Raw genomic sequence first — 26,289 nt, 5'->3', positions numbered from 1 at the left:
CCGGAGCTGTACGGCGGAAGTGCCGCAGGGTTCCGTGCAGCGACGCTGTGGGCGCCGCCATGGTGATGGCGCTGCCGGTGGCGCGGTGATGGCGCTGCCGGTGGCGGAGTGGCAGGGCCGCACCGCCCGGCTCTGGGCCGCGCTGCAGCCGGCGCTGAGGGAGCGGCTGGCGGCGGCTTCGCTTCAGGACGCGGTGCGGTTGGGTTGCGATGTGCTCCGGTGAGCCGCGGGCAGGGCGGGTGCGGTGCAGGGCAACGAGGGGAGCGGGGACTGGAGCATCTTTTAATGCGGATAAATAATAAAGGGCGGTGTCAAAGGATGGATGAGGCTGCGCTCGGTGGAACCGGGCAATAGGACACGGGGTAACGGGCAGAAAGGGATACCATGGGAAGTTCCATCTGAATAAAATCCCACCTTTCTACCTCCACCTTTTTTAGCAGGTTGGAGGTCGGCCTCGTGTCCCAGGCTGCTGGTGAGAGGACAAGAGATATCGGCTTAAACTTCACCTGGGGAGGTTTGGGTTGGACACTAGTAAGAATTCTAGTAAGAATTTCTTGGCAGAGAGGGTGATTAGGCACTGAATGGGCTGACAGGGAGGAGGTGAAGTCTCTGTCCCTGGAGGTGTTTAAGGAAAGATTGGACAGGGCATTCAGTGCTGACAAACCCAGCATCCCTCACAAGCTGGACATCCATCACTCGATAGCCTCAGAGGTCTTTTCCAACCTAATTGATCCTGTGATTGTGAGAATATGGGAAAGAACTTCTTCCCTGTGCAGTGACCACACAGACTGAGAGTGTGGAGTCTTCCCTCGCTGGGGATATTCCAGAGCCCTCAGGACACAGTCCTGTGCCACAAGGATCATCCTGCTTGAGCAGGGAGGCGGGACCAGGAATTACAAACTGATTCTTCTCCCCTCTGTGTCCTACAGGAGCGAGGAGGAGGCAGCCCTGGTGCAGTTGTGCCACCAGGGCACCCACGGACAAGAAGCCGGAGGCCGCCAGCTGGTACCGGGAGCAGGGCAACCGGGAATTCAAACGGGGCCGGTACCAGGCTGCCCTGAGGCTCTACTCCAAGGTAGGTGTGGTGTGAGGGGGTCCCACCACACCTCACAGCCACAGGGATCCCCTCAGGGGATCCCTCTCAGGATTCTAGCTGGTCAGAGTGACCCTGAGATGCGTTAGAAAGTCTCTTTTCCCAGCCCAGCGCTCGAAGAAGGAGTCAGAACTCTTCAGTTCTGGGTCTCAAAGTTGTTTATTGTGTCTTATCTATAAAATTTTTTCTCCTGTCCAGCTGAGGTCTGCTCAGCAAGACAGTCAGAAGCACTCTGCCTGCCCCTGGGGCAGTGTTATTTTTGTACTAAAAACTATGTGTGCAATATTTACAATTACGTTCCAACACCTATCACCTGTGTTAGACAGTGAGCTTCTATGGAGGCCAAGAAGAAGGAGGAGAAAGGCTGGACTCTCCCATATTCCTCCATCTTGCCCACTGAACCCCCATTCTAAAAACCCCAAAAATGTATTTTTCTCCCAGTGATAAATTCACTATCATTCTACTTAAACTGTTGTAAGGTTGGTAATTTGTTCCATGGGTCATAATCAAAACCACAGATGTCTTGGACTCTGTGCCAGGGTCTCTGAGCCCCCTGGCAGGGGTCTTGGCAATCCAGGACAGCCAGAGGGATGTCCTGAATTCCGAGAGATCCCCAAGAGAGGGTCCTGCAGCCCCTCGTGGTTGAAGGGTGAGGGGTGAGGAGCAGCTCCCAGGAGGGGATCCCCAAAGAGGGGATCCTGCAGGCCCTGCTGAGGGGGTCCTGTGAGGGATCCCCCCAGGCAGCAGCAGTTCTCTGGTCTCTGCAGGCAGCATCCCATGAGCTCCCTGGGAGCCCCGAGGTGTCCGTGTGCTTTGCCAACCGCTCGGCCGCCCTCCTCCACCTGGGGCACTTTGAGGTGAGTGGGGCCAGGGCTGCACCCACCCCACAAGGTCCTGGGTGCCCCTGGGGTGTTTGATTGTTAGAACAAGAGACAGCAGATCAGCTGCTTCCCAAGCTGTGCTTAAAGCGTCCATAGCTCAACTTTCCTACTTGGTTTCCACGTCAGGATGCTTTATTTGGGCAGCAGGTTGGTTATGCACATGGAATTTGCTGATTGCTTCTATGAGACTGTCTTAGGTGGAATGAAAGAGCATGAGCTGGTTTTCAAGCCCACTTAAAAGGCCTTATCTTTGTTCCTAGGTTTGTTTGGAAGATATTGCCAGGGCTGAAAGCCATGGCTATCCAGACAGGCTGCTGCCCAAGGTCCTGCTGCGGAAAGCTGAGTGCCTGCTGTGCCTGGGGAGGTTACAGGATGCACAGGATATCCTCAGAGGGCTGGAGAGTAAAATTGCTCTGGATGGGGTCATGACTACACACCTGACACGGCTACAAAAGCTAAGTCAGCTGAAGGTTAAATTAGGTGAGAAAGAGAGGTGTCCAGAGCCTGCACAAGGAGAACATGGTGGCACTCAAGGGGAGCCAGAGATCTGGGAGGAGAACAACAGGATTTCAGGTGCATCCTCATCCCTGAGCCTGAGTTTTGATGCAGACAGAGGACGTCACTTGGTGGCCTCCCAGGACATCGTGGCAGGACAGAGCCTGGTGAAAGAGGAGGCCTTTGTGAGCGTGCTGTGCCCTGGGGAGAGCCTTCCCCTGCAGGACGGTGACACAGCGTGGGACACTCGAGCCACCAACGCAGACCTTTACTGCCACCGCTGTCTGAGGCAGCTCCTGGCCTCAGTGCCCTGCCAGGGCTGCAGCTATGCCAAGTACTGCAGCCAGGACTGTGCAGACAGGGCATGGCAGCAGTACCACAGGGCAGAGTGTTCCCTGGGAGCGCTGCTCCTCACCCTGGGGGTCTTCTGCCACGTGGCCTTGAGGACTGTCCTGCTGGCAGGATTTGCAGAGGTTAGCAGGCTGGTGGAAGGGTCCCACCATGGGGACAAGAACTTTCAGAACCCTGAGGGAAGCTGCAAGCCTCTCAGTGAGGCAGCAGATGCAGGAGCTGGCAGCAGAGGTGTCCCTGGTTGTGACAGCTGTGGTCGGTACCAGAGCTCCTACCAAGCTCTGTTCCACCTTTTGCCCCACACTGAGCAGCACAGCCCAGAGCACAAGTTCCTCTGCACTCTCAGTGTGGTGGCTCTGTGCAAACAGCTGCAAGCAGCTGGCCTGGAGGCTGCTGTGTTGAGTCAGGAATCGCCTCAGCAGTGGTCCAAACCAAAGACATGTGAGAAAACCTCAGATGAATTGTCCGCAGAGCTGAAGACTGTGGCAGAAGCAATGCTGAGGCATGTGTTGCAGCTGCAGTGTAACGCACAAGCAATCACTGTAATGCAGGAGCTGGGTAAGATAAAAAAATTTAAGCCCTACTGTGTTGTCACATAATGGTTGGGGTTGGAAGGAACCTGTGAAGATGATTCAGTCCAAATCCCTTGCCCAGGCAGGGTCACCTGGAGCAGGTGACACAGGAACATGTCCAGGTGGGTTTGGAATGTCTCCAGATCTCCCTGGACAGCCTGTTCTGCCACCCTCAGTGGAAAGAAGTTTTTCCTCATGTTGAGGTGGAGCTTCTTGTTTAGTTTGTGGCCATTAATCCTCATCCTGGCACCACAGAAAAGAGTCCATCACCATTCTCTGACACCTGTATTTGTATATGTATTGATGAGATCCCTTCTCAGTCTTCTCCAGACTAACCAAGCCCAGCTCCCTCAGTCTCTCCTCATAAGAGAGATGCTCCAGACCCCTCATCCACTGGACCCTCTCCAGTGGCTCCTCTTTCCTGTCCTGAGGATCTCAGGACTGTCCTCTCCTTGCCCATCTTCTTGTGGGAAGTGAAGACATTAAATTCTCAGCTGTAAAAAGTTCCCATTGCAGATGGAAGTGATTTGTTTCCAATTTAATGGCCTGTCCCATGCTGGCCTGTTCCTTGGTGCCCATGCAGAGTGTGTTTGGCTGTTATTTATTGCAGCAATATACCAGGAACCTTTCTGCTGCTGCCTGCAATCGGTCACGGGGCTCCTTGCAGAAACTGTGTGGGTTTGTGAGCATTCCATCTCAACCTGCTTGGTTTTCCTCTGTCTTCAGGGCCTGGAGATGGGGCTGTTGTAGATAAGAAGCCTGTGAGGCTGGCAACAGCCTTCTTCCCTGTCCTCAGCCTCCTGAACCACTCGTGCTGCCCCAATACCAGCGTGTCATTCAGTGGGACAGCTGCCACTGTCAGGGCAGCACAGCCAATCTCAAGTGGCCAAGAGGTTTTGCATTGCTATGGTAAGCCCCAGTTCTGTGTTTGTCTCAAGGCACAGACATCATTCACCTCCCCTTATCATGCTGATGGCTATTTATATCATAATTCTCATCTAATTCTCATCTATTGTTGCCAGGGTCTTTGTTTAACAGCCTTGACCAACATTTCATCTCTTAACCCCTCTGTTAGATTTTCAGTCTCCAGTTGTGTCCTCCCCAAAATATACCTAGTCTCAATTGTAACAAAAATCCATTTATTCTGATGTTAAGAACTGTACCTGTGGGAGATCTTTACCCTTGCCATCCTCTGCAGGGCCTCACTGGTGTAGGATGAGGGTTGCTGAGAGACAGCAGTTTCTCAGTCAGTATTTCTTCAAGTGTCACTGCCCAGCATGCCTCCAGGAGTTAGAGCCTGGTGTCAAGAGTGTGGTGTCCATCAGAAATTCGTTCTGCTGTCCCAAATGCCAGGCCCAAATGCAGGTAATTCTCCATGGTTATGATTGTGCAACTTAGTGGGGTGTGTAAGGTTTGGGTCTGGGAAAGCCAAGAGGTGAAGACCTCACTTTGAGCACTGCTCAGAAGCCAAAAGCTCCTGTTGAGTCAAGACAGTATCTCACTCTTTCTTATAAAATCAAATAAGCTGATAACAATTTATTTAAAAAATCACTTTGTTTAATGAATAAAACTGAAAAACAATTTAGCATCTCTATAACCCAGAGCTAATGCAGATGGAGAGTAAGCTTTGAGCTGAATGTGAGCAGGAATGATCACAAAGGTGATTTCCACAGGGGGAAGAAGACACACTTTGCTGTTCAAATGAAGCTTGTGCAACCTCAGCCAGCAGAGATCACCTGTCTGGCCGTTTACAGGACCTTCAGCAACAAATCAAGAAAGCTTTAGACCTGCTGAGAGTCGGGAAGGCTGGTGAGGCTCAGCTTTGTGCCCAGAGGTCAGGCCCAGGTTGGGACAGGAACCATGAGATGGCACTGTTGCTCATCCATTGGGGTGCTGTCACTTGTGGCCTGGTGTCCCTGGGGACTTCAGCTTTAGATTTCTTATACCCCCTGATCTGGGTGTTAATCTAAGTCACACATTGTTCCATAGTAAAGTAATTAAATAAAAAGAAATCAGGGTAACATTGGAGTTGGGCATTCCCAGGCCTTGTTTTCCTGGAGGGAGTTGGGCCAACGCTGGGGTAGAATAAGCAGAGGTGCAGATGAAGTCAGTGTTGAATCCTAACCAAACCCCAATCAGCTGTGCAAAGATGAGATTGGATTGATTGTATTTCATGGATCATGGAAAACTGGACACTCACCACAGGGTGAACTTTATAACCTTTTTTTTTTTTTTTTTAATAGATCAGGCTATCAAAATGCTCCTGAAGTGTCAGATGGATGCTGGAACCTTCTTGTCTCCAGAGCATTTGCTGATGGGAGAGATGGAGGATCATCTGGCACAGGTCTATGCTACTCTTGGTATGGCACTTGGTCCTCTCACTATCCCATGTCTCCTGAACTTTGAATTTAACATGATTAGCTTTTTCTGGGACTGGCCCTCTCATTTTTCCCCCTGGTTTTGTCAGCAGGGCTCTCAGAAAGACCAAACCTGTGTTCCCAGCAGCCAGTGAACAATAATACTGTGCTCTCATGTTCTTTTAAATTCCCTGTCCTGGTTCTGTGGACAGAGTTCACATTTTGATTAATTCTGTCAGATTCTTCGGGTGGCAGTAGCTCTAGGAAGTATTTATTAATTTCTCTTTGTTTTGTTTTGTTTGTTTTTCCATCAGGGAAGTGGCAGGAAGCAGCCAGACACCTGAGGAAGAGTATTGAGATTGTGGAAATGCACCATGGGCCATCAAGTGTAGAAACAGGCCATGAACTTTTCAAGCTGGCACAAATCCTCTTCAATGGGTGAGTTTGGTTTCATCCTCTGTCCCTGCCCTGCACCACTCCTGAGTGTCTGACACAAGATCAGGGCACCTGAAGGGTGTCTAACAGGACACAGGGCAGTCTAGCACAGGTACTCTCTTAGGAATCTGTTTCTCTATTTTGTGCCTGTCTATCTTTTTATTCTCCCTGGCTCAATTTATTCCCTGTCCAATTGTTTTATTCTGTCAACTCATCACCCTTGGTGTTTATATCTCAGTTGTATAATGTTGCTGACATCTTCTCAAAAGAGGGAATGAAATACTCTTGTTTTATTGGCAAGGAAATCCCCTGACTGCTTCTGAAAATCTCCTCACAACAACTCCCTTTAACCAAATTAATTTTAGCAGGAGCTGCAGTGATGAAATAGTAGGTTTTTATATACTCAAAGATAATGTTTTCAGGTTTTGTCCTTACCTTTCCATCCCCCTCATCCTCCCTTTGCAGCTGAAGCAGACACAATTTTCCTGCTGCTGGAAGGCAGGGGAGGGTGGGATCTGTAGCAATGAACAGGTTTAGGTTTTTGTTAGGGAGGGCTTAAAGGTTGTGTAAGTCAAGAAGCTGAATGAAGTATTTTGCATGCTCTGTTCTTATTATCTTCCTATTTCAGCTTTGCAGTTTCTGAAGCTCTGAGCACAATTCAAAGAGCAGAGGGGATTTTGTCAGTGCACTTTGGTCCTCAGAGTGCTCAGATCCAGGAACTACAAGAGATGAAGGCCTGTCTGTCAGAGCTTCCCAGAAACATCCTTCAGAGGACTTAATTTCCCTGTCAAAGGAAGCTGCAATGTGATCTTTCATCAAAGCTAAGTGTCATGTGGTAAGGTAGTCATGTAGTACAAGCTGGAAAATCATGTGTAACAGCAACTTGAATGAAGTCTTGAAATGCTCTTTAGTTAGCCTGTTGTAAATAAAATGACCAATTCTAACGTGAGAGGTGTGTGTGTGGTATGGTGGGAACAGAGGCTGTTGTATAAGTTCTGTGTGTGGGTTGGAAGCAAATGTTTGAGTTGCTTTTGTGTGAGGTGTGACTCTCCCCTGTGTGGTGCCCTGAGCATTATGAACATACAGTCATCCAGAGCACGTTGCCTTCTATTTTTAATACTGTGAGGCACTTTCCTTCTTGCCAGTGTCAAATGGAAATGGTTGGAAGGCGTGAGGCAACAGCCTGGGAAGTGCAAACTTACAGTCTGTAAAAGGGGGCACTGCAGAGCTTGGAGGGCTCCAGCACAGGTCTGTCAGTGATGAGGGACTCAGAATCAACAGCTGGTGTCAGGTTGGAAAGCAGGATGGGGAACAGTGCAGCACACACCACATAATGTTTGCTTTCAGGACACAGCACTGCATTCCTCCTCTGGGGAAACTGGGAGTGTAGGCAGATAACCTTTCAAGGGAGAATACTTGGGCTTGCTCAGTTTTAATAGCAAAAGCTCTTTTATTGCAGCATGAAGGCATAAGGTTTGCAAGTTGTGTCTTTGTGCAGCAGAGCAGGGAGCCAGTATCCCTCCCAATATCACCCTTACCATTGCAGATTATTGTGAAGGGATCTAAACACCCCTGGGATCCAGGATCTTGCCAATGAAGAGGAGGGTTCCAGTGGTGTCATCCCTCAGTACAAGAAGGAAGGGTCTGTCCACGTGGTATTCTATGGGGAAGGTCAGACGAGCAGCAGTGGCCCCAGGGTTTGGTGTGGATCTTTCCCCATCCTCACTAAGCTCCAGCATTGCCTTGTGTTGCACATGGGATAATCTCAGAGGTTTGGCAGAAATCTTGGAGAAATCAGGTGATGTGAAAAGTGATTGGAGCCCTGGAGAAAAGAGAGAAAGTTCCATTAGCTGGGGGCATGGATTGCAGAAGGGGGAGCAGCACTGCTCACGTGTGATCCACGAGGGCAGGGAGCTGCTTGGGCAGAGGTTTTTGGGGGAACAGGGAGGAGCAGCTTCCATCTGCTTGTACTGAGCTTCACCCACAATCTCAGCAGCACTGCACGAGCTTGGTGGAGGGATGTGATAGAAAGCTGACAAGTCCTGGATGAAGGTGATTTGGTTGCTGGTGAGATCTCCACAACCATAGCTAACAACCCACCAGCTTCATAATCTGAGAGCAGGAAGCAACTAGACCACTGCCTGGAGTCCTGCAAGGAGGGTGTGATGCACATACTTGTCTCCTTTATTGTGCTGCCAAGTGCCTCTTCGTGGTTCAGCTTTAGTTTGGGCAGGCTCAGCACAGCATGGACTGTCTTCAGCTCTTTGTCCACATCGTGGACAAACTCAGAAGTGAGGCTTTCCTCAATCAGAGTCATGTTCTGGGTCACCTTCGTGGGCAGGAAGAACATGGCACTGATTCCCTCTGTCAGGGGCAGCTGGGCAATCTGCAAGGCCAGAAATAAGAGAGAGATAAGAAAGGGTCACATCAATAATAAAGTTTTACCCATCCTGTACCAAGCAGTGGCCTGATTCTCAGGCTGAAATCTCAACCTTTTCAGTGACCATTTGATCTTTTTCCCTGTTTGCTTTTATCTGACATGATGCTTCCTGACACTTCTGGCTTTTTCCCCAGGCTTTTATCCATCCTTGCTGCACTCTTCCTGCTATGGAAGTGCTCCCTTACCTGTAGCATTGCTTTGGGGAATTCTCACTTGAACACCTTTGAACTCAAGCTCCAAGGAAAGATTAGTTGAAAGAGGTAGAGATGGAAAAGTTTTGAGAGGTGTGCCCTGCCCTTCTTGCCCAACTTTAATTCAAGCAATACAGGCTGGTAGGACCTGGGCATAATTTATATTTTGGATTGCTTGTGACATAGCTTGGGTAGAAGCAGGATATCCTAAGAGTCAACACACTGCCTTTCAAAATAGAGGTTGCAAAAGCAGCTGATGGGAGGAGCAAGGCTGGGGTGGGTTAACAGGCAGGTGTAGCTGAACCTGCTCCTCAGTAGGTTTAGGAGATCTTAGGCAATATTTGCTGTCTGACCTTGCAGTTGAGTTCTGAGTCAAAACCATATCTCAGGATGGCTTTGGGGTCTGACATCATGGACACCTTCACAGTCCTGTCCTCATCCAGGTGGAAGTCCTTCAGGGCAGTCTTCTTGGTGTCAAACTTGGTTTTCCATGTCCCTGTTTTATAAGAGAGAAAATGGAGGATTTTTCTGGAATAACAGCATATGAAACCAGGCTTGTGCCTGTGGCTGAATAATCTTGTGCTTTAATATGCAGTATTTGTGCATTAAGGAGCTGAGGCATAACAGGGATAGAAATAGACTGATTGGAGCTACTGATTTACTGCCATCCTTGGCCCCTCCTTTTCATCTGAGAATTGGCTAAATGGCAAATAAATAATCAAGCCAGTGTATGGGTGGAGTAGCCAGTGGGAAGTTGATGTCTACTTATGTAATTACAAAACTATTTTAAAGGGTAACAGTTGTGTCAATGGATATAAAGTGCTTCTCTCCCCACCCTTTATTTTGCTCCTTGTCTCTAAGCAATAATTCTCCAGGACACTGGCTTACAGCATGTTTAAGAACAGCTCTCTAGTATCAAAATGTTCCTTCTACAGTGGTAAGAAGGCTCAGAACACTCTAAGCTGTTCCTTCCCTAAATGGTAATATTCCATCTCTGAATGGAGTTTTGTGAGCTTAAACTTCCCTCTCTGATTCTTACTGCAAACAGGTCAAGATTCAACTCCCCAAGAGCAATAATTCCTCCCTCAGGACTATTTTTGTTCAGGTAGTATGATTTTTTTTTCCTTCTTTACTAAACATTCTCAAACACTTTCTTCTCACACTCTCTGTTTGACAGCCTGTTTGTTTTACTGGAGGTGAGAGCATTCCTTCACATCTCCTCTAACACGTGCTTAATGCACTTTTTCTGTGTCCAAGCACCCGACATTCTTACCCTTGAAGAAAGCAGCCCCAGCAAGGAGAATGCTGACATCTGTGGGCATGTCCTTCATGAACCTCATGATCCTTCCCTTTGTCTGCTGTCGGGCCCAGGTGTTGATTTCTTGCAGGTCCAGCTGGGTGTTGCCACTCAGTGCCCTCGGTCTCATCTTGTAGGATTTCTCGAGCTGGCTGTGAAATCCAGGCCTTGCCCTGAGTCCTGGGGAATAAAAACATGGATGCTGCAGCTAGCTCCCTTATCCAAACAATCTCCAGGCAGCAGGTGGCAATCCAAAGCCCAGCAGCAGGTCTCTCATAAAATATCTGGCCCTGTTTGTTTCCAGAAACTCAAATTCCTTTGAAGAGGAATATCTGAAAGCACATTAAGGAAAGCGATCCAAATCCTACAGCCACCCATGCTGGAGCATGGGATAACTCTCTTCTGAAAACTGAAAAAAGGAGATAAGAACTGAAGGCTTGGACACAGCCATTCCCACATCAGCCTTTCTTCTTTCCCCAGCCTGCCTTCTGAGTACAGCTTACTCAACCTCTTGGATTCTTGGAACCAGCAGGTTCCAAAAGATAGCTCTCAGCATTCTCAGCAGATGTTTATTGCATGCCAGAAGCAGACATTTCAAATACCTCTGCAAGGAATTAAACAAAGGAATATGGCTGAGTGTTATCACAAATAGAAAATGTGATCTGTAGTTCCTGGAAGCCAGCAACACCTGCCAGACTGCCTGGAGTGAAGGCAAAATTATCAGCAAGTTTCTTTTAGGTCTTCTGTGAGTTAACTGTTCTGTCACCAATGTCTTTGTGTGCATGTCTGGTCTTTTATTTAAGTGCACACAAACTTTCCAGGCTTTTTCTGGAGCAGCAAGAGCATTCCATGCCCTGTCTGCATCCTGGCTCAGCAGGATGTCAGAGCCAGAGCTGCTAGTGCCGTGTTACTCCGTGTGTTTCTATATATACACTCACGCCAAAATAACTGCTGCCAACAGCTTTTTAGGTAAAATTTCATAGAGGGGAAGAAGGACTTTTACTTTTCTCCAAGATGATCCGGGAGGCACTTTTCATGCTCTTCTCTGGCCCAGTCACACTGCCCAGGAGCTCCTTGTAGGTGTCGTGGACCTCGGCCTTGTTGAGCAGATCGTAGAAGAGGGCGCGGGAAATCGCATCCTCGGTTCGTTCTCCAGCCCCTGCCAACGAGCAGGAAAACATGAGGGAAGGGCTGCCAAACCTGAGGGCGAGTGTGGAAATGGGGCAAAGGACTCACCAAGTGAGAGAGCAGAAAGTGCAGTGGCCAGGCTGAAGGGAGACAGCAGCACGTTGGCCGTGGCTGTGCGGCTGGACTGCTGGCGGTACAGGTCGTAGCCAAAGTTGGAGACTGCAGCTGCCAGCTTGTTCACAGGGCTCTTGTAGAATGGATCTTCCTCTTCCTCACCAGCATTGGCTCCATCAGCTGTGGCAGAGTTCTGGCAGGTCCAAGGAGTGCTTTGGTTAGACTTGCAGGTGTGGTAAACGCTTCATAGGCAAACAACTACAGATATTCTTCAATGACTCACAGAAAATATTGATTTAATCTTACAGAGGGTGTAGGAACAGCTACTTTAATGCCAAAGGCAGCACTGAGTTTGAAATTCTGCCTCCTGGTCATCCCCTGATGTAACTACTGTGGTTTTATCCAGGTAAAGCAGGAGTTAGTCTCATTATGTTGCTAAATAAAATCCCAGTAATATAGAAGGGTGGTGCTTAATCCTTCAGTAAGAATCTCTAAAATTAAATTATCTGCTCCACACCTCTCCCCCTTGCTCTCTGCACATTGTCTCCCACTCACCTGCTCAGTAGCTGAGTTCTGAGATCTGCTTGGGACAGTTAAGAGACCCAGGAAAAGGAGAATCACTGGAATCTGCATGCCTGGACCTACAGAGTAAGAATATGACAGAGAGAGTTTGAGCAATCAGGTAAATACATCTCTACCACAGCTATTCACTGTACCTGGCTGTGACAGGAGCTGCAGTGACAGATGCTGCTGCTTGTCCTTCCAGTTGTGAAACACACACCTGATCTGAGCCAGGTTTCCTTCTCTAGTTGGAATTACTCAGTCAGACTGGCCCCAGTGACTTTAAAATTGGGCAAGCACACGGTGTGGGTGTGCCTGAGCACAAAAGCAGATGTGTGTGGCCCAAACCACACTGATGCTGGCAGTTACTGAGTGCCAAGGTCCAGAAAAGCACCAAATCATTGCTTCTGAGTCTCAGGCTTCAGAAAAATTCAAGACTTCATTAATAAAAGGTACCAAATCCATACTGTTGAATGGGGCAGAAAGCAACACTGACTGGTACTGCTTTGATATACAAATTAACTGCCTCAGGCAGTAGTTTACTGTTTCTTGTGTCTACCTGTACCTGTGTCCATTCTTTGCTTCTTATTTGCAATCTGATGAAGTAAAATAGAAGAGGTTTCTTAAAAGACAATAAGGAAACCTGGAGAAGTGAAAGGCAGAGCTTGGCTTATTCAACATTTTAAATGGAAGTGGGAGAAAAGCACCAAACTCCCCAAAGCTGTTCCTTGTGTGAAATCCACTTTTCATCACTGCAGTTCTGGGATGAGTGGCCCTTCCAGACAGATCTGTCTGGTCCAGAAGGGCACTGAGTAACCCAGGGCTTTGCTGTGGGTAAACCAGAGCTACCGAAGGGTCCTGCCCCCGAGAACAGACGCCACTGAGGCTGGTCTGAAGCAATGTTTAGATAGATTCCCAGAAATTAAAGGAAGAGGGTTGTATTTAACTAACCCCTGTCATCCAGGCAACTGGAGAAATCAGAGGAAGAACATGTGTTTCAGATTAAATCCAGCTACAAAGAAAACACGCCTGCTGCTGGAAATACACGTGGCCACAACAGCCCCAGCTCAAGACCCCGTTCAGGCAGAGTGAGAGGCAGTTTGCTGCTTCCCTTCCCTGCCTTTTCTTCTGCAGGCAGCTCTCCCTTGGAGAAAAAAGCATCACAGGGGAGGTTTTAACCTCTCATCTGTGTTCAGCCAGTGTAACACAGAAGTGGTACCCTCTTTCCCCCATGCCCTTGCATCCTGGAACCTCCTGCCATCCCAGCTGCAGAATGGGTGAGGCTTGTGGTGCAGAAGATGTGGATCAAGAGGATTTACTGGTGGTGTGATAGTGGATGTGATGCTGGGATTGCTCCTGTCATTCCAGAGGTTTACAGCTGGAAGAGAGGTGCCAGAAGTCCTGCATGAGTCTAAGTCTGACAGGTTAAGCAAGGGCTCTGTGAGGATGCCTGTGCCAAGCTGCACTCCTGCATGCTGAGAGGAAGAGGTTTGGCCCAGTCCAGCTTAGAGATGAAGCTTTTCCATGGAGCATAACCTTTTCCCTGAAGAAAAAGAAAATAATCTCAACACAACCTCTGCTTCCAGCTACACTGAGCTCCTGGGAGCATGGGAGCAGAGATTGGTTTTGCAGATTGTATTGTTTTTGCCAGTACTGTCACCAGCTTCATATTTCTCAGACTTAGCCAAAAAGCAATTTCCATTTTAAAAAGACAAAGCCTTTTGAGTTTGAATTGGCCTGAACATCTGGATTCTATTTGTATTTCTCTTAGCACACAGCCAGAAATGCAGAGAAAAGAATTTGGTTGGATTGGAGGTGGGATGGTTTCAGGCATGATATTAAAATCTGTGGCTGCCTTGAAGCAGAAGAGAAGGAGCAGCAGCGAGTGATGTTACAGTCAAAAAGCACAGGAAGAAAACCTTGAGAAATGAGCTGAGAAGGAACTTTGTGTCTGGGAGTTGTCCATTTGTGAAGGCCTGCAGGTGCAAAGGAAATATTTTACTTTCCACCTACAGTGGTACAAGTCTCTCTCATCATTTATAAACACTTCTGACTTTAGAGGTGCTGTGAAACAGGACCCATCAGTTCAGGCTGCTCGCTCTGCTTGTTCCACAGCTCCTGGAGCATCCTGCAGCCACCAGCTCCAGAGGATTTCACTGTCACACCATCACAGACAACAAACATCATCCCAGCTGCTTGAAAGGCGCAAAACCCACCCCAGTTCCCCAGCACAGCTCAGCCCCGGGGGCAAAGCCGATGCTGGTGGCTCCCCATCCTTGGTGAGGTCTCTTGGTGGGAATCCCACCTGCAGAAGAGCCATTCTTCCCATTTCCCAGCTCCTCTGAGAGCTGCCCAGCCTCAGCCCCTGGCAGTGACCCAGGTGAGCTGTCCCTGGGCTGTCCCTGGGCTGTCCCTTACCTGGGGCTCCTCTCGGCCGCGGCTCTCAGGGCTCCCAGCGGGTGCGAGTCGAGGACAGTGCGGGTTTGGTGCAGCCACTTCTGCTTTTTGCTGCTTCCCCCAGCCCAGCCTTCGGCAGGCTTCAGGTTACAGCTTCCCAGGGCTCTCTTAAAGTGCTCTGCTCCCATTTTCTGCCCCTGCCACCCTCGCCCTGAATTGCACCAATTTTCCAACTCTTTTTTCGCCCCAAAACAATTGCCCGTGCCAAGGGCAGCCTGGTGGGTAAAGCACAGGTGGGAAAGGCAAACGCTCCCTGCTCTGTTTGAGCAGGTCTTTTATCCCTGCAGTTCTGCCACAGGTCACATCAGGGAATTCCTTCTGTCTCAGAGGTATGGTTAATGCGGTAGTGTTTAATGGATTTATAGATTTATGTCCAAGATTTAATGGAGAGACTGTGGAAATAGGATTCTGTTGTTTGAGGCAGTTAAGATGCTGGGAACTGCTTGTATCCAGTGATAGTTATAGTTAACAAGAAATCATTAACTGGCTTAAAGTTTTTGGCTGAAAAGAAAGAGGCTGGAAAGCCAAGGACTTGTTAAAAAAAGAAGATGAATTAAGAGAATCTTGTAGAAGCTTTCAGAATGATAAATGATATGGAGAAAGGAAAGGGACAGAGGAGTTCCATTATTACTTTCCACAGAAGGCTCAAGGGGAGCACCCACCCGTGCACATTTAAATCAAGGGAGTGTATTTTTAAACAAGTATTAAATTGTAAAACTCATTATAACTAGATATTGCAGAAGATGAAAGATAAAAATAGATTTGAGGTAAAAAACCCAACCCAAACCAGATTAGTGGAAGAAAGGTCCCCTGAAGGCCACCAATGGCCAGCTGGGCAATACAGCCAGGGAACAGTGGGTTTTGCTTGACCCTTGCCATTCTTTTTTTTCCTCAGCCATGGTTACTGGAAGGAGCAGGACACTGGACACGATGTAGCTAACCAGATCCAGCTGCTTCTCTGTTTGGAAATGCTGCAAAGGCAGTGATGGCAGAACCCCCAGGCTGGGACGTCTCTCTGGGCTCACGGCCAGCAGGTAACGAGGAGCTCCTCGCCCTGAGCACTGAGCTCATCCAGTCCCTCAGCAAAGGGGAAAGGATGGGCTCAGAGGTGCAGTGACTGCTGGCTTTGCAAGCCAGGAGAGCAGATCAGGCGTGCCCTGAGATTAGTCAGGGCTTCAAAGGCCACCCCTCCTAACCAGAGGGGTTTCCGAAAGCTCTGCTTTCAGCTGCTTCTCAGCTTGCTCTGTGCAAAATCATCTGCAGGGAAAAAATTGCACTGGTTATTCTTCCATTCTCAGCCCAGGAATGGGGGTGTTGGCTGTGGAGATGTTTTCTGGTGGTTTTCATCTCTTTGTGATACCTTGTTTGTGGTGATAAAATGCCCTTTATGGAAGGACCGCTAGAGAAGTTTATATGTCTTGTCTCTATCTTCAAATGAAAATCCATCTGTTTAAATACAGGTTTGCTTTTAAAACCATTTAAATCAGAGTGGTAGTTTCACAGAATGTTATTACAGACCAAAGCCAGCTTTATTCCTGTAGGTGAAGGGTGTTCCTGAAATGGTGCATTAAACTCACCTAACAAAATCAGTTTTATTAAATCAATACAAACATTTTGCTGTTGTTCTGGTTTGGTCTCAGTCTGCTCTCTGACAGGGTTCACCTCTGCTGTGGAAGTAGTGGTGATATGAATTTGCTCTAGGTAAGTAAAAAAATGCATCTAATATGAAAGAAACTGGGACTTATTTGATATTCTGAGCCAGTGGTGCAGATGGATAGAGCAGACACCCTGTGCTAGTCATGTCTTTTCAGAATACAGCTCCGTCAAAATGAAAGCTTTAGCAATGCAAAGTGGAAACTCCTGAGCAGAAACATTAATATTACTTTGCATTTTACAAACTGCCTCTTCTGGAAAGTCAGTGGAGTGAAAAAGAGTCTTATGGTTGGTGTAACTGATAATTTGTTGAGCGAAGCACAGTCATGGAGGGCTGCTGTACTGTCAAATAAGATGAAATTAATAGTTTGACAAGAATAGCTTGGAGGAGGAGTGATGGCAGCAAGACAGAAAATAGGAAATAAGAACCAAGCTGTTCAGAAACTGAGAACAAGGGGAAAAACTTTATAAAAGCGGGAGCTGGAGGGCAGAGGCGTGAAAAGGAAAACTTGAGCTTCAAATTTTGCAGCGGTTGCAGTGCAACAGGGTGGCATTCAGGGAGGTTACAGTAGCCAAAGAAGACTTACCTAAGGCATGGAATGGTATTTCTGAATGCTAGGAATGAATCTGTATAAATAAATAAGCTAAAATGTTCCCTGTGGGCTAGAGCTGTGCCCTCTAGTAAGAAAGGCTGAATTCTTGTGGGTTTACTTGTTAAAATTGCAGGGCTCTGTAATTACAGCCTCTTTCTGAAGGGTTTGTGTCATGACATTGGTTGGAGGGATAGGCATTATCTTCGGCCATTCTTCCCCTTTTAGACTGGAAGAAATGCATAATTGGAGGCTGGAGCCAGGACTTTTTTATTCCCCAAAGTTGCCTGCATCCCCATAATTCATGGTTAGTGAGTCAGTCCTGCTCTTATGCCAGCAGATGGTGCAGACTATTCAGGGACGGAGGCTCCCAGAAGCATTCTGCTCCTTCCTTTGAGGGAAGGCAGCCTTCCCAAGAGAGGAAAACACTGCCAGAAGGATGGCCCTTGGGCTCTCTAACTGCTGCTCTGCAAGAACACGGCACCATCCTTTCCACCCAGCAGCTGAGGGGGTTTGGAAGCAGAAATTACTATGGACAGGAGTTGTTTTGTACAGAAGTGCTCATGAGTTAGGCCCGTCATTTTTAAGTGGTAGAATGGCTTGGTTGGGTGGAGGAATCCCAAAATTCCTTGATAGAATAATAAAATTGTTTAGTTTGGAAGGAACCTTAAAGATCATCTTGTTTCAGCCCCCCTGCCATGGGCAGGGACACCTTCCATTATCCCCGGTTGCTCCAAGCTGTCTTTGGACATTTCCAGGGATGGGGCAGCTTCTCTGGACAATCTGTGCCAGGGCCTCATGGGCATTTTTAGGGCACTGCTGCACTGGAACAAGGACCCATCTCAGACCAAAGGGAAGCTGTAACTGGACATTGTCTTTTGCCAGAACAAAAGCAGTGACATTCAGCTGCAGGTGTCAAAATCTTTCCTCCTTTCCCTGGAAGCTGTGCCAGCCATCCACAGCATGGATACTGTGGAGCCAGGAGTAGCCCAGTGAAGAACAAATCACAGGTAACAGATGCCAGATCAGCACCTTTGACCCTCTGAGCAGATCCCAGCATTTGTCAGGTTTTACCCAAGAGAAAGGTTAAGGGCTGTTACATCCTTTCTTATCCCTGCATTGCTGCTCACAGGCCAAACACCCTCCTGACCCTGGGCCACTGAGCTCATGCCCTAATTCAGGAAATTCTGCCATCTCACAAAGCCAGCTCTGACCCAGAGAGCATCCATCCCCTGCACATTTGCCAGGGGAGATGCCCAAAACTTGTTGGACTTGGCCCTTGGAGAGTCTTTACAGATTTGCCATTTCACCTCACAGCCCCTGTTGTTCCCTGTGACAAGGTGTAGCAAAAACCAGATCCTTTGCCACAGCCCCTCCTTTCTTTTCTTCTGTCATGCCCAGATTTTTTTCCTCCCAATCTTTACAATTATTAAATTTCTGTGCCTTTTCTCTGTTGGGTCTTTCAATGCAACACCTTCAGCAAATACATTCTGCTTTATTCTTTATTATTCTGCCAACATAAAAATTACTAAAAAACACTTTACAAAACATGCCTTGAAAAATCTAGCATTACCCAGCCTCTAGAAGGAGGGCTGGAGAGGGAAAATTACCCAGCCTCTAGAAGAAGGGCTGGAGAGAAGGATCCAGAGGGAGGGGTTTCCTACAGCAGAGCCTCCTACATCAGATCCAAATAGCCAAGGAGTGGGAAAAGGGAATCTTTGAAAAGAACCCATGCCTGGAAGAGGTTGTGACTCATCCTAGAGAAGACAACTGGTTTCTAGTCCAGTTGCTCTGGAGGTCGTTGTCTAGGTGGGCACAGATGGTTTGCAGAGGAACACGGAGGGATTCGTGTTCCCAGAACTGCGGAAGGAAGAGCCACACTCAGACAGCCCTGGCTGATGTCCAAGCTGCCAGATGCTAATGATGATTCCAGGCTACAGGGGACTCTAATAAGATCTTAATGAAGACTCTAATAAGAGTCTGGGGACAAGAAAGTCTCCCTTCCATGACTGAGAGCCCTGGAAGGGAAATCCAGGCAGAACAAGCTTTTCAGGTCAACAGAGGGGAGCCTCAGCCTGGAGAAACTCAAAAATCCCAGGACTGGTCTCTAGGGATCTGGAAAGGAAAGCAGCAAGGAATTGCCCCCTGTGGCCTCTCCCAGATGGTCCAGAGGGTCAGGCAGGAGTCCCAGAACACTCAGCTGTGCCCTCTGTTATTTGGGCACGCGGTTCTTGTTGGCATCTGTGGCTTCACCCGAATCCTGTGACTCTCGGATCTGGGGAGCAGCATCTGGGTTGGGGTTCTGGACACTGCCAATAAAAAGTGGGATCCCTGTTTCATCCTCAAAGATGATGAAGACAAAGGGCCTGTCGAGGCTGAAGGCAGAGACTGAGCGTGACAGCACGACACTGGTGGCAGCAGAGGCTTCCACCCCATCTTCTTTGAGCTCCAGGGTGGCCTGGTGCTGGACACTGGACACAAAGAGAGGCTCCTCTGTGATCTTCTGGAGATTTGGGCTCATGAACAGCTCCTGGAGGCCTGCAGAGAAATGAGACCAAGTTGGTGCTGTGAGTTCTGAGTTTTCTCAAAGCTGTCTGAAGAAAGCAATTCCCTGATCTGTTGCTCCATGTGCAACCATGGAGGACTGGAGAACTGACAGTCAAGAGAAACAAAATTCCACCTGTTTAAGAATAGTAGTGTAAGAACTTGAAGTCATCCTTAAAAAGCAGCATCAAGTCTGAAGACTCTTTCTAGCTAGACTGGAAACACTTCTATAGAGATTCTTTTTTCTATAGAGATTATTTTTTAAGCAATTCTTTGCAAAACAAAGTGATCTCTTAAATTATTCTCATCTGCAAAGGCAGCACCTGGTGTTTTATTTCAGCTCCAGGTTTTGTGATCTGCATTTTCTGTGATGGCAATTTCCATGTCCTGGACACTGAATGAAATGACAAAGAGACTGAGATTGATGCACGGGGGAAGTTGGTCTTGGCTACAATAGGAAGAACTTGTAAAGACTGTGAGAAGCTGTGAATTCTCTGTAGTATCATCTTGTTGGAGCAAAACATTTGGTGCCAGGCAAGCAAGGAGTAAGGAGGAGGAGAGGAAGAAGAGCTGGGAGAGTTTGGAGTTCTGGAGCAAGCTGTGAGGCACAGCTTTAGAAACAAGGGTGGCAGCTTTTGGTGTCAGTGAACAGATTGATCTTGTTCTGTGCAAACCCTGCCAGGGGCCTTACCCATTTGGCTGAGAACCTGGTTGAGTTCCAGCTTGTAGTCCAACTTTATTTTGGGGATCTTCACCGTGGTGGGCACCTCTCTGGGGAAAAGCCTGCACAGTTGTTTGTAAGGGAAGTTCTCCAGCACGTGAGAGGTGTCCCGGGCGCTGTGGTTTGGTACGATGACCACAAAACTGACATTGCTCTTAAAGGGAAACTTGGCCACCTGGAGATAAAACCAACCAGAGAGGGATTCAGGGAAAAGGAAGGGAAGTCCACAAGGTGATGCTTTTAATTTAGTCTTTTTCTAATTGGTCTACAGGGCCACTCTTGCTCCGGGATGAAAACAGCCTGGTGAGAAGGAGGGATCTGATTTCTCCAGAGGAGAATTTGTTGGAATAACAGCTTTAGGTTTTAGTATTAGCCACTGGCTGGTAAAGGTTGAGCACAAGCCACAAGCTTGCCCCACTCTGAATTCTGAAAAACTCCAACAGCACATTGTCTGAGGGAATTCCTTTCCATATTTCCTCATTTATCTTTAACTCAGGGCTTTAAAATTCTATTAATCCCCAGTTAGTCTGAATATGTCTTTGTGGTTTTTCCTAGAGATTAAAAGTGAAGTTTCAACATTCTTGCTGGAAGCAAGGACAAAGAATGATTATTAAATTTGTGTGTGCTATGCCTGTTAAAAAAAATTGGTTTTTTGGAGGGAATGCTTGCAGTTAGTAAAATATCACAGCAAGAGGAAATTCCAGTGAAAAATTGCTGTACTCCTGAGAGATCCCTACCTGAATATCCTGGGACTCCAGAGTAAACCAGCTCAGGGGGTACTGGTGGGCTTTCATCATCTCAACTGGGACCACAAACTCATTGTCAAGGTGGAACACATCTGGCCCAGTGAAGCTTGCATTAAATTTATTCTTCCAAAACCCTGTAAAAATAAAAGTTTTGAAAGTGATGAAGTTAAATTTGAGTAGAAAACCAGAAACTGCTGAGCTGACACTCCTCCTATCTTGAGTTCTCTAACAAGGCCAGTAGTGACCAGGGAAATGAAAATACAGCAAAGAGAAGTCAGTACCAAGGCTGGAAGAGTCCTAACAGCAGGAAACTCTTATCATCCAGAGAGAAACTATGGAATAACAAAAAGAACACGGATTAATCCGCATGCCTCAGCGTGGGAGACTACTGAAGGCTATGAAGATAAAAGAAACTATGTTTGTGCTTTGAAAAATGGGGAGTATTGCTTCTGTGCTGCAGAGGGGGAAACACTGCTCCAAGACCAAGGTAAAACGTTTGTAGATTTACACTGGAAGTATTTGGTCTGTGCACAGCCCTTAGGGAATTAAAAAAGGAAGATGTGGCCGACCACTGTGCTGCAGTCAGAGAGGAATCCACAGAAGCTGCCTCTGAGCTCTGTGGTGGGTGTGCAGAGCTGCAAACGACCTGGTTCATCATTTGGGTTAGAAAAGACCTTTAAGATCACTGAGTAGATGAGCAGGATGTGCCACTGCCTGGGATCCTGAACCAGGAGGCAAAGATACTGCAGGTCCCACCTGCTGTGTCCTGGCTCTGCTGTCAAGTAACATTTTTAGCACATGTGAAGCAGTCGAGAATTATTACTGTAAAGAAATCTAAGCAAGAGGAACAGCAGATGCACAAGAACAAGCAGATTGCCTAGCAGGAAGCGAGGAGAGGAGAGGCTGTTCAGCTACAGGGCTTGCAGAAAACTGGAGTTCTAACTATTTCCTCTTGAAAAAAAATGAGGAAGGCCTGTGGAGCTCACCGTGGAAATAGATGGCATTGAGCAGGAGCATCACTGTGTTCTGAGGGAGCTGCTGGAGGAAGGAGGGAATTTTTCCATGAGTTACATCCTTTACCCAGTTGTTTATGGCCATGAGGTCATCCTGATTGATCCCAGAAAGGGTCTTGGGCTTTGCTCCATAGAATTTCTCTGAATCCTCCAGGAACTTCTGTTTGACCTCAAACCCTGGCAAAGGGGAGGAATGATGGAAAAGGTTTGCTCAGCGTGATATGACACTCCCCAAGAGCGGGAAATGGGGGAAATTGATGTCTCCAGGGTGCTTCCATCACTCTCTGTGACTGGGAGGTTTGTCCTGCACCAGTCCAGCCCCCTCCCTCACCTTTCTGCAGGTACAGACGTGACCCCAGGCTGAGGGTGGACTCTGTGAGCCTCCTGCGAAGGGCGCCCAGCATCTGGTGGAGGCAGGGCACTGACTCCAGGTGCATCACCTCCAGCAAATGCTTCTCTGTCTGATTTGCTGCTCCTAAAAATCAAATTCCTGTTAGGTCTCATGCCCCCAGAGTGGAAAACAGGGATGTTACTCTGGCTGCCTCTTGTTAGAAACACGCTGTGCCTCACAAAAGAGGCTGGAGAAATCTGAGAGTCGGAGCCTCAGAGGGCAGCTTCAATTGTAATCATGCCTAATTAAAGCTGCAGGAGCAAGGATAAGTGGAAGGGACTGTATTTCATTTGCATCTGGTTGCTCATGGCTCAGGGAGAGGGAATGGGAAGGGCAGGGAATGGTGGCTTTGCCACCGAGAATTACCCAGTGCCAGGTGGGACAAGGCGAGGGCGATGCTCAGGGGGGACAGGATCACGTTGGTTCTGTTGGACTCCAGCTCCAGCTCTCTCAGGAGATCAATGCTGAATCTCATCAAGCCATCTGCCAGCTTCTGGCTCTTCTTCCAAGTCATCTCACAGCTTTTATCTCCAGCCTCTTCAGCAGAGGCATTTTCCTCGGGTGATTTCTTCCCACGGCAGCCCCCAGCCCCAGCCACGGCTTCATCTGAGTTCCACTCATCCCTCGTGTCTGGCAGGGTGCTGGGGAATTCTGACATGGGTCCATCACTCTCCTGGAAGCTGTCATAACTAAATTCTACCATCTTTCCCTCTGGCAGGGCTGGGATGGCTCCCAGCAAATCCGACTGTGCAATTCCAGCGCTTTTCACGTCCTGGGGAGAAACAAGGAGAGCACTGGGAGAGCAAGAGCACAGTGACACCCTCATGGCCTTTTAGTGCTCACCTAAATGGGCTGAGAAAACTGGACTGCTCAGCTCTGGTGCTGGTTTTGCTTCAGTTTCCCTTTAACCCTGAGGATAATGATTTGGAAAAGAGGTCTTGGATCCTGTGAAAATGGACCCAGTGAGGTCTTGGATCCTGTGAAAATGGACCCAGTGAGGGTCTGGCAGTGGTTCCTCCTCTACTTGCTCTCAGGAAAGCTCGAGGGCAAGACCCACCACCAGCTCAGCACATGTCCTGTGCCTTCAGCATTTACAGATCCATCATCCTCAGCCTTGATTCCATCTATTCCCCTCACACATTTCAGCAGTGCCCACCTGCCTCACACTGGTCACCCCTTCTGCTGCTGTCACAGCCCTGATCCAGTTTGGCTCAATTCCTCCTCCAGGCATCTGTGTTTTCTTGACCTGTGTGTTCTATTCCATCCTTGTTCTCTCTAAATTCCCTCATTTTCCACTCTTCTAAGCTTTAGCCTTTAGCACTGCCACTACTGTCCTCACATTTGCATGATCTGAAACATCCCAGGCTCAATGGGTTGGATCAGCTACTGGTCTTTCTCCCTGTCATCCTCACAGCTGGTGGTTTCCCTCACCTTTCCTTATCAATCAGAAATTAAATCATCCACCTGCCAGCCCCTGTACACACCATACTGATTTTAACTCCGTGCTCTGCTCAGCTATTTAAGGTGAGCTTCCAACACAGCATTGGCAGCAGCTGGGAGTAAAGCCTGCAGAAAGATGGACCTTTCTCATGGCACTGGCACTGCCTGGGCTCATCCCTTCTCAGGAAAAAAACTGCAAATCCCACAGCAAAACTTCAGCCCCCTTGGGTGGAACCTGTCAGTGCTTACCCTCAGCTTCCCATCCTTGTCCAGGAAGAGACGATGCTGCTCGATGCCATGGGCCAGCTGTGGGGGAAAAAAAATCAACACAAATCCAAAATCAGGTCCCTCTGAATTCCCAGAGTGTGTCTTCCCTGCTCCCACTGCAGTCCTGGCTGCAGCAGTCCCCACATGGGCAGGATTTTGGGATGCAGACCCAGGGATGGTGGGATCTGGCATGGGGAGGTGGAAGTGAGGAGCAGCTGGAGACACTGCAAACACTGGATTTGTTTAGAAAGGGATCAGGCCAGTCTGGCACAAAATAATGGATCCTTTTGAGAGTGAGCAGTGGGGTTTTGCAATCTCAGTTCTGACAGGAATCCAGATTTAAAAGTGGGGGGGGGGGGGAGGAGGAAAAACCTGCTTTTCAAAAAGTTCCTGTTAACTCCTGAAGGTCACGGTCACCAAATACAGTTGAGGTCAAGTTCCAAAAGAAAAATTTCTACAGAAATATGAATAATATTGAAAGTATTATATCTAATATTATAAATATTGAATATATATATATATAATATTATAAATATTGAATGAAAGTAAGAACATCCACAACTATTTGAGCTGGGTAAAAGATTAGAAACCTTGCTGGTGAAGCCCCCAGCAGTATCCTCCACCAATCTGCCTTCCAGGGCTTTTCTGGGTGGTATTTGCCCCATGGTCTGGCTCAGGGAGCCAGCACAGTTCCCTTGCTCTTTGCTGGAGTAGGAACTTACCCTTGGGAGGCTGTGCAGAGCAGCCAGGCAGAGCAGCCCCCAGAGGAACCCCATTTTCCTGGAACACAAGGACCAGCCGAGAGAGGAGTTATTTATTTCCAGCTGCAAGCTCAGCTTATTCAGCTCTGCAGGGAGAAAATTATCAACCTGGCCAAACAGGTTGGCACAGGAGCTCGTGGAAAGCAATGGGGAGATGAACAAAGCTGCAAAGAAACAACACAGGGCTCCTGGTGCCAAGGCAGGGAAATCAGAGAGGAGCAGGGGCCCGCAGTGGAGCTGCAGCCACAGCCAGGCTGGGCTTGGATCCTGCCTGTCTGACCCTGCTGCCCTGGTTTCTCTGGACTGCAAATGGTATTTCCCTAATCAGCACTGCACACACTGTGCCTCTGGAAGGAGACAAGAGCCTTTCTGCTCCTTTCCCATGGAAACCACGGGGATACAGGCACAGCATCCTCAGCTGTGCCCCAGGCTCTTGGGAGAAGGGCCACTGACCTGCAGGTGCTCAGCAAGCGCTGTCTGGGAGGGAGTTTGCAGGCATGAAGTGCAATACCAGAGCAGTTTCCCAGCATTATGTCCTGCAAGGGGGAGTCCTCCCCTTCCCAGCACTCATCTTCTCCCTTTGCTGGCAAACCCCTCCTCTCCCCTCTCCCTGCTCCATTTCCAGACTGGGACAGGGCTCCCAGGGTCACAGCAAAACCCCACCCATCCCCTGGCCAACGCTTCACCCAGCCACTTTTCCCTTTCTGACAGGAATAAAATACCTTCTCCTTCTCATAAAACCCCCACGCCAAAGCCCTGCCCCCTGCATGGTGCCCACATTTAATTCCTGGGGCTGCTTCCCACTCTCCAAGCAGTCCTTACTTCACCCAGAACTGCTGGGCTGAGATCCCACTGGCAGAAGATAACTTGGGGCCATTTCTTTCTTCCCCTTCCTTCACCCCAAATCCTGCAGTCCCAAATATCCCAAATAAAAACCCCAAATGAAAATACCCCAAATAAAAACCCCAAATACCCCTTTGTCCTCCCTGGTGGTGCCCATCCTTTAGCCCTCTGCCCAATTCACCCCTCTCCCAGAGGACCATTGCAGGAGCCCTCATTTCTGTCAAACCCTTTGATTTCTCCCTTACCTGAGGTTGTTGATGTCCACGTTGGAGCTGGCAGCTGCTTTAGCCTGTCCAGCGGTTCTGCATGGGGCACACACACAGAGCTCTAGTCCAGCCCCCCCTCCCAGCAGTGACCTTCAGCACCACCCCCTGTTTGAGCATTTGGCAGGCAAATATTGACCCACAGCATCCGGGTAAACATTTCTCTGGGGGAGAAGAGTGAATCTCTGGTGCATTTGGAGATGGGGACACACTTTTGGGCTGCTGTACCTTCAAGACAACCTTAAAGACCCAAAACTCCCAGCAGCAGAATTTGCAAATGGCTCCACTTTGCATGCACTCCCCATGCTAGGAATATTCTCTTTTATTCATAAACTTCAGTGAAAATGCAGGGCTTGGTGTTTATTGCCACAGGGCTGTCTGGTTTGGGGATTTTCTTTGCTGAAACCCCCAGCTCTTCCCTCCTGGAGTCCCAGTTGCTGCTGGTTTAACAGAGGTGCCCAGGGTGCTGTGGCTGCACACAGAGGCTCTGAGGGCCAGGCTGGGCTGAGCCAAGAGCAGCTGCTCCCTGCCCTGGGGCACAGCACGCTCCAGAGCTCTCCCAGGGCATGCACACACTGCTGGGGCACACAGGAACAGCCTTGGGGATGGGCAGAGCTGCCCTGGGTGGATTTGTGCTGCGTGCACAAGTGGGGCTGATCCTTCCTGCCTCTGCCCGTGCGCTCAG

General features: G+C 48.5%; 3 protein-coding genes across 4 annotated transcripts; 1 reads left to right on the top strand and 2 right to left on the bottom strand.

Annotated features, from left to right (window-relative positions):
* The first annotated feature begins 73 nt into the window (after positions 1–73).
* Positions 74–7,133, top strand: SMYD4 (SET and MYND domain containing 4). Its single transcript, XM_036395241.1, is given in 11 exon segments — positions 74–219; positions 930–969; positions 971–1,075; positions 1,861–1,950; positions 2,235–3,378; positions 4,119–4,301; positions 4,591–4,757; positions 5,066–5,201; positions 5,636–5,752; positions 6,064–6,187; positions 6,813–7,133. Coding segments are annotated over 11 exon segments (2,388 nt in total). The 5' UTR covers positions 74–88; the 3' UTR covers positions 6,964–7,133.
* Positions 7,134–7,610: 477 nt separating this feature from the next.
* SERPINF1 (serpin family F member 1) lies at positions 7,611–14,412 on the bottom strand. Of its 2 annotated transcripts, XM_036395242.1 has the most exons (8): positions 14,334–14,412; positions 11,910–11,995; positions 11,349–11,547; positions 11,116–11,271; positions 10,089–10,292; positions 9,169–9,311; positions 8,360–8,570; positions 7,611–8,006 (listed from the first exon to the last, which is right to left on the bottom strand). In XM_036395242.1, the coding sequence occupies exons 2-8, from the start codon at positions 11,985–11,987 to the stop codon at positions 7,747–7,749; spliced, it is 1,251 nt and encodes a 416-aa protein (XP_036251135.1). In that variant the 5' UTR covers positions 11,988–11,995; positions 14,334–14,412; the 3' UTR covers positions 7,611–7,746. The 2 variants fall into 2 exon arrangements, with proteins under 2 accessions (XP_036251135.1, XP_036251136.1); XM_036395243.2 differs by lacking the exon at positions 14,334–14,412 and having other exon boundaries at positions 11,910–12,025.
* A 3,687-nt stretch (positions 14,413–18,099) lies between these two features.
* Positions 18,100–24,630, bottom strand: SERPINF2 (serpin family F member 2). Its single transcript, XM_036395244.2, has 8 exons — positions 24,460–24,630; positions 23,720–23,776; positions 22,397–22,802; positions 21,971–22,114; positions 21,613–21,816; positions 20,618–20,760; positions 19,851–20,055; positions 18,100–19,153 (listed from the first exon to the last, which is right to left on the bottom strand). The coding sequence occupies exons 1-8, from the start codon at positions 24,511–24,513 to the stop codon at positions 18,828–18,830; spliced, it is 1,539 nt and encodes a 512-aa protein (XP_036251137.1). The 5' UTR covers positions 24,514–24,630; the 3' UTR covers positions 18,100–18,827.
* Positions 24,631–26,289: the final 1,659 nt, after the last annotated feature.

This window comes from Molothrus ater, chromosome 21 (assembly GCF_012460135.2).
Source record: "Molothrus ater isolate BHLD 08-10-18 breed brown headed cowbird chromosome 21, BPBGC_Mater_1.1, whole genome shotgun sequence".
NCBI lineage: Eukaryota > Metazoa > Chordata > Aves > Passeriformes > Icteridae > Molothrus > Molothrus ater.
This window is presented reverse-complemented; position numbering and strand designations above follow the sequence as displayed.

What these genes read in the sequence shown, in the direction of transcription:
- SERPINF1 (XM_036395242.1), bottom strand. Translation starts at nt 11,987, where the DNA reads ATGCAGATTCCAGTGATTCTCCTTTTCCTGGGTCTCTTAACTGTCCCA. An exon ending in ACTCAGAACTCAACTGCAAG is followed by an intron (nt 8,571 to 9,168) that starts GTCAGACAGCAA and finishes CTGGCCTTGCAG; the next exon opens with ATTGCCCAGCTGCCCCTGAC. An exon ending in CAGCACAATAAAGGAGACAA is followed by an intron (nt 8,007 to 8,359) that starts GTATGTGCATCA and finishes TCTTTTCTCCAG; the next exon opens with GGCTCCAATCACTTTTCACA.
- SERPINF2 (XM_036395244.2), bottom strand. Translation starts at nt 24,513, where the DNA reads ATGGGGTTCCTCTGGGGGCTGCTCTGCCTGGCTGCTCTGCACAGCCTC. An exon ending in ACGTCTGTACCTGCAGAAAG is followed by an intron (nt 21,817 to 21,970) that starts GTGAGGGAGGGG and finishes CCCCTTTGCCAG; the next exon opens with GGTTTGAGGTCAAACAGAAG. An exon ending in TGGAGTCCCAGGATATTCAG is followed by an intron (nt 20,056 to 20,617) that starts GTAGGGATCTCT and finishes TTTTATCTCCAG; the next exon opens with GTGGCCAAGTTTCCCTTTAA.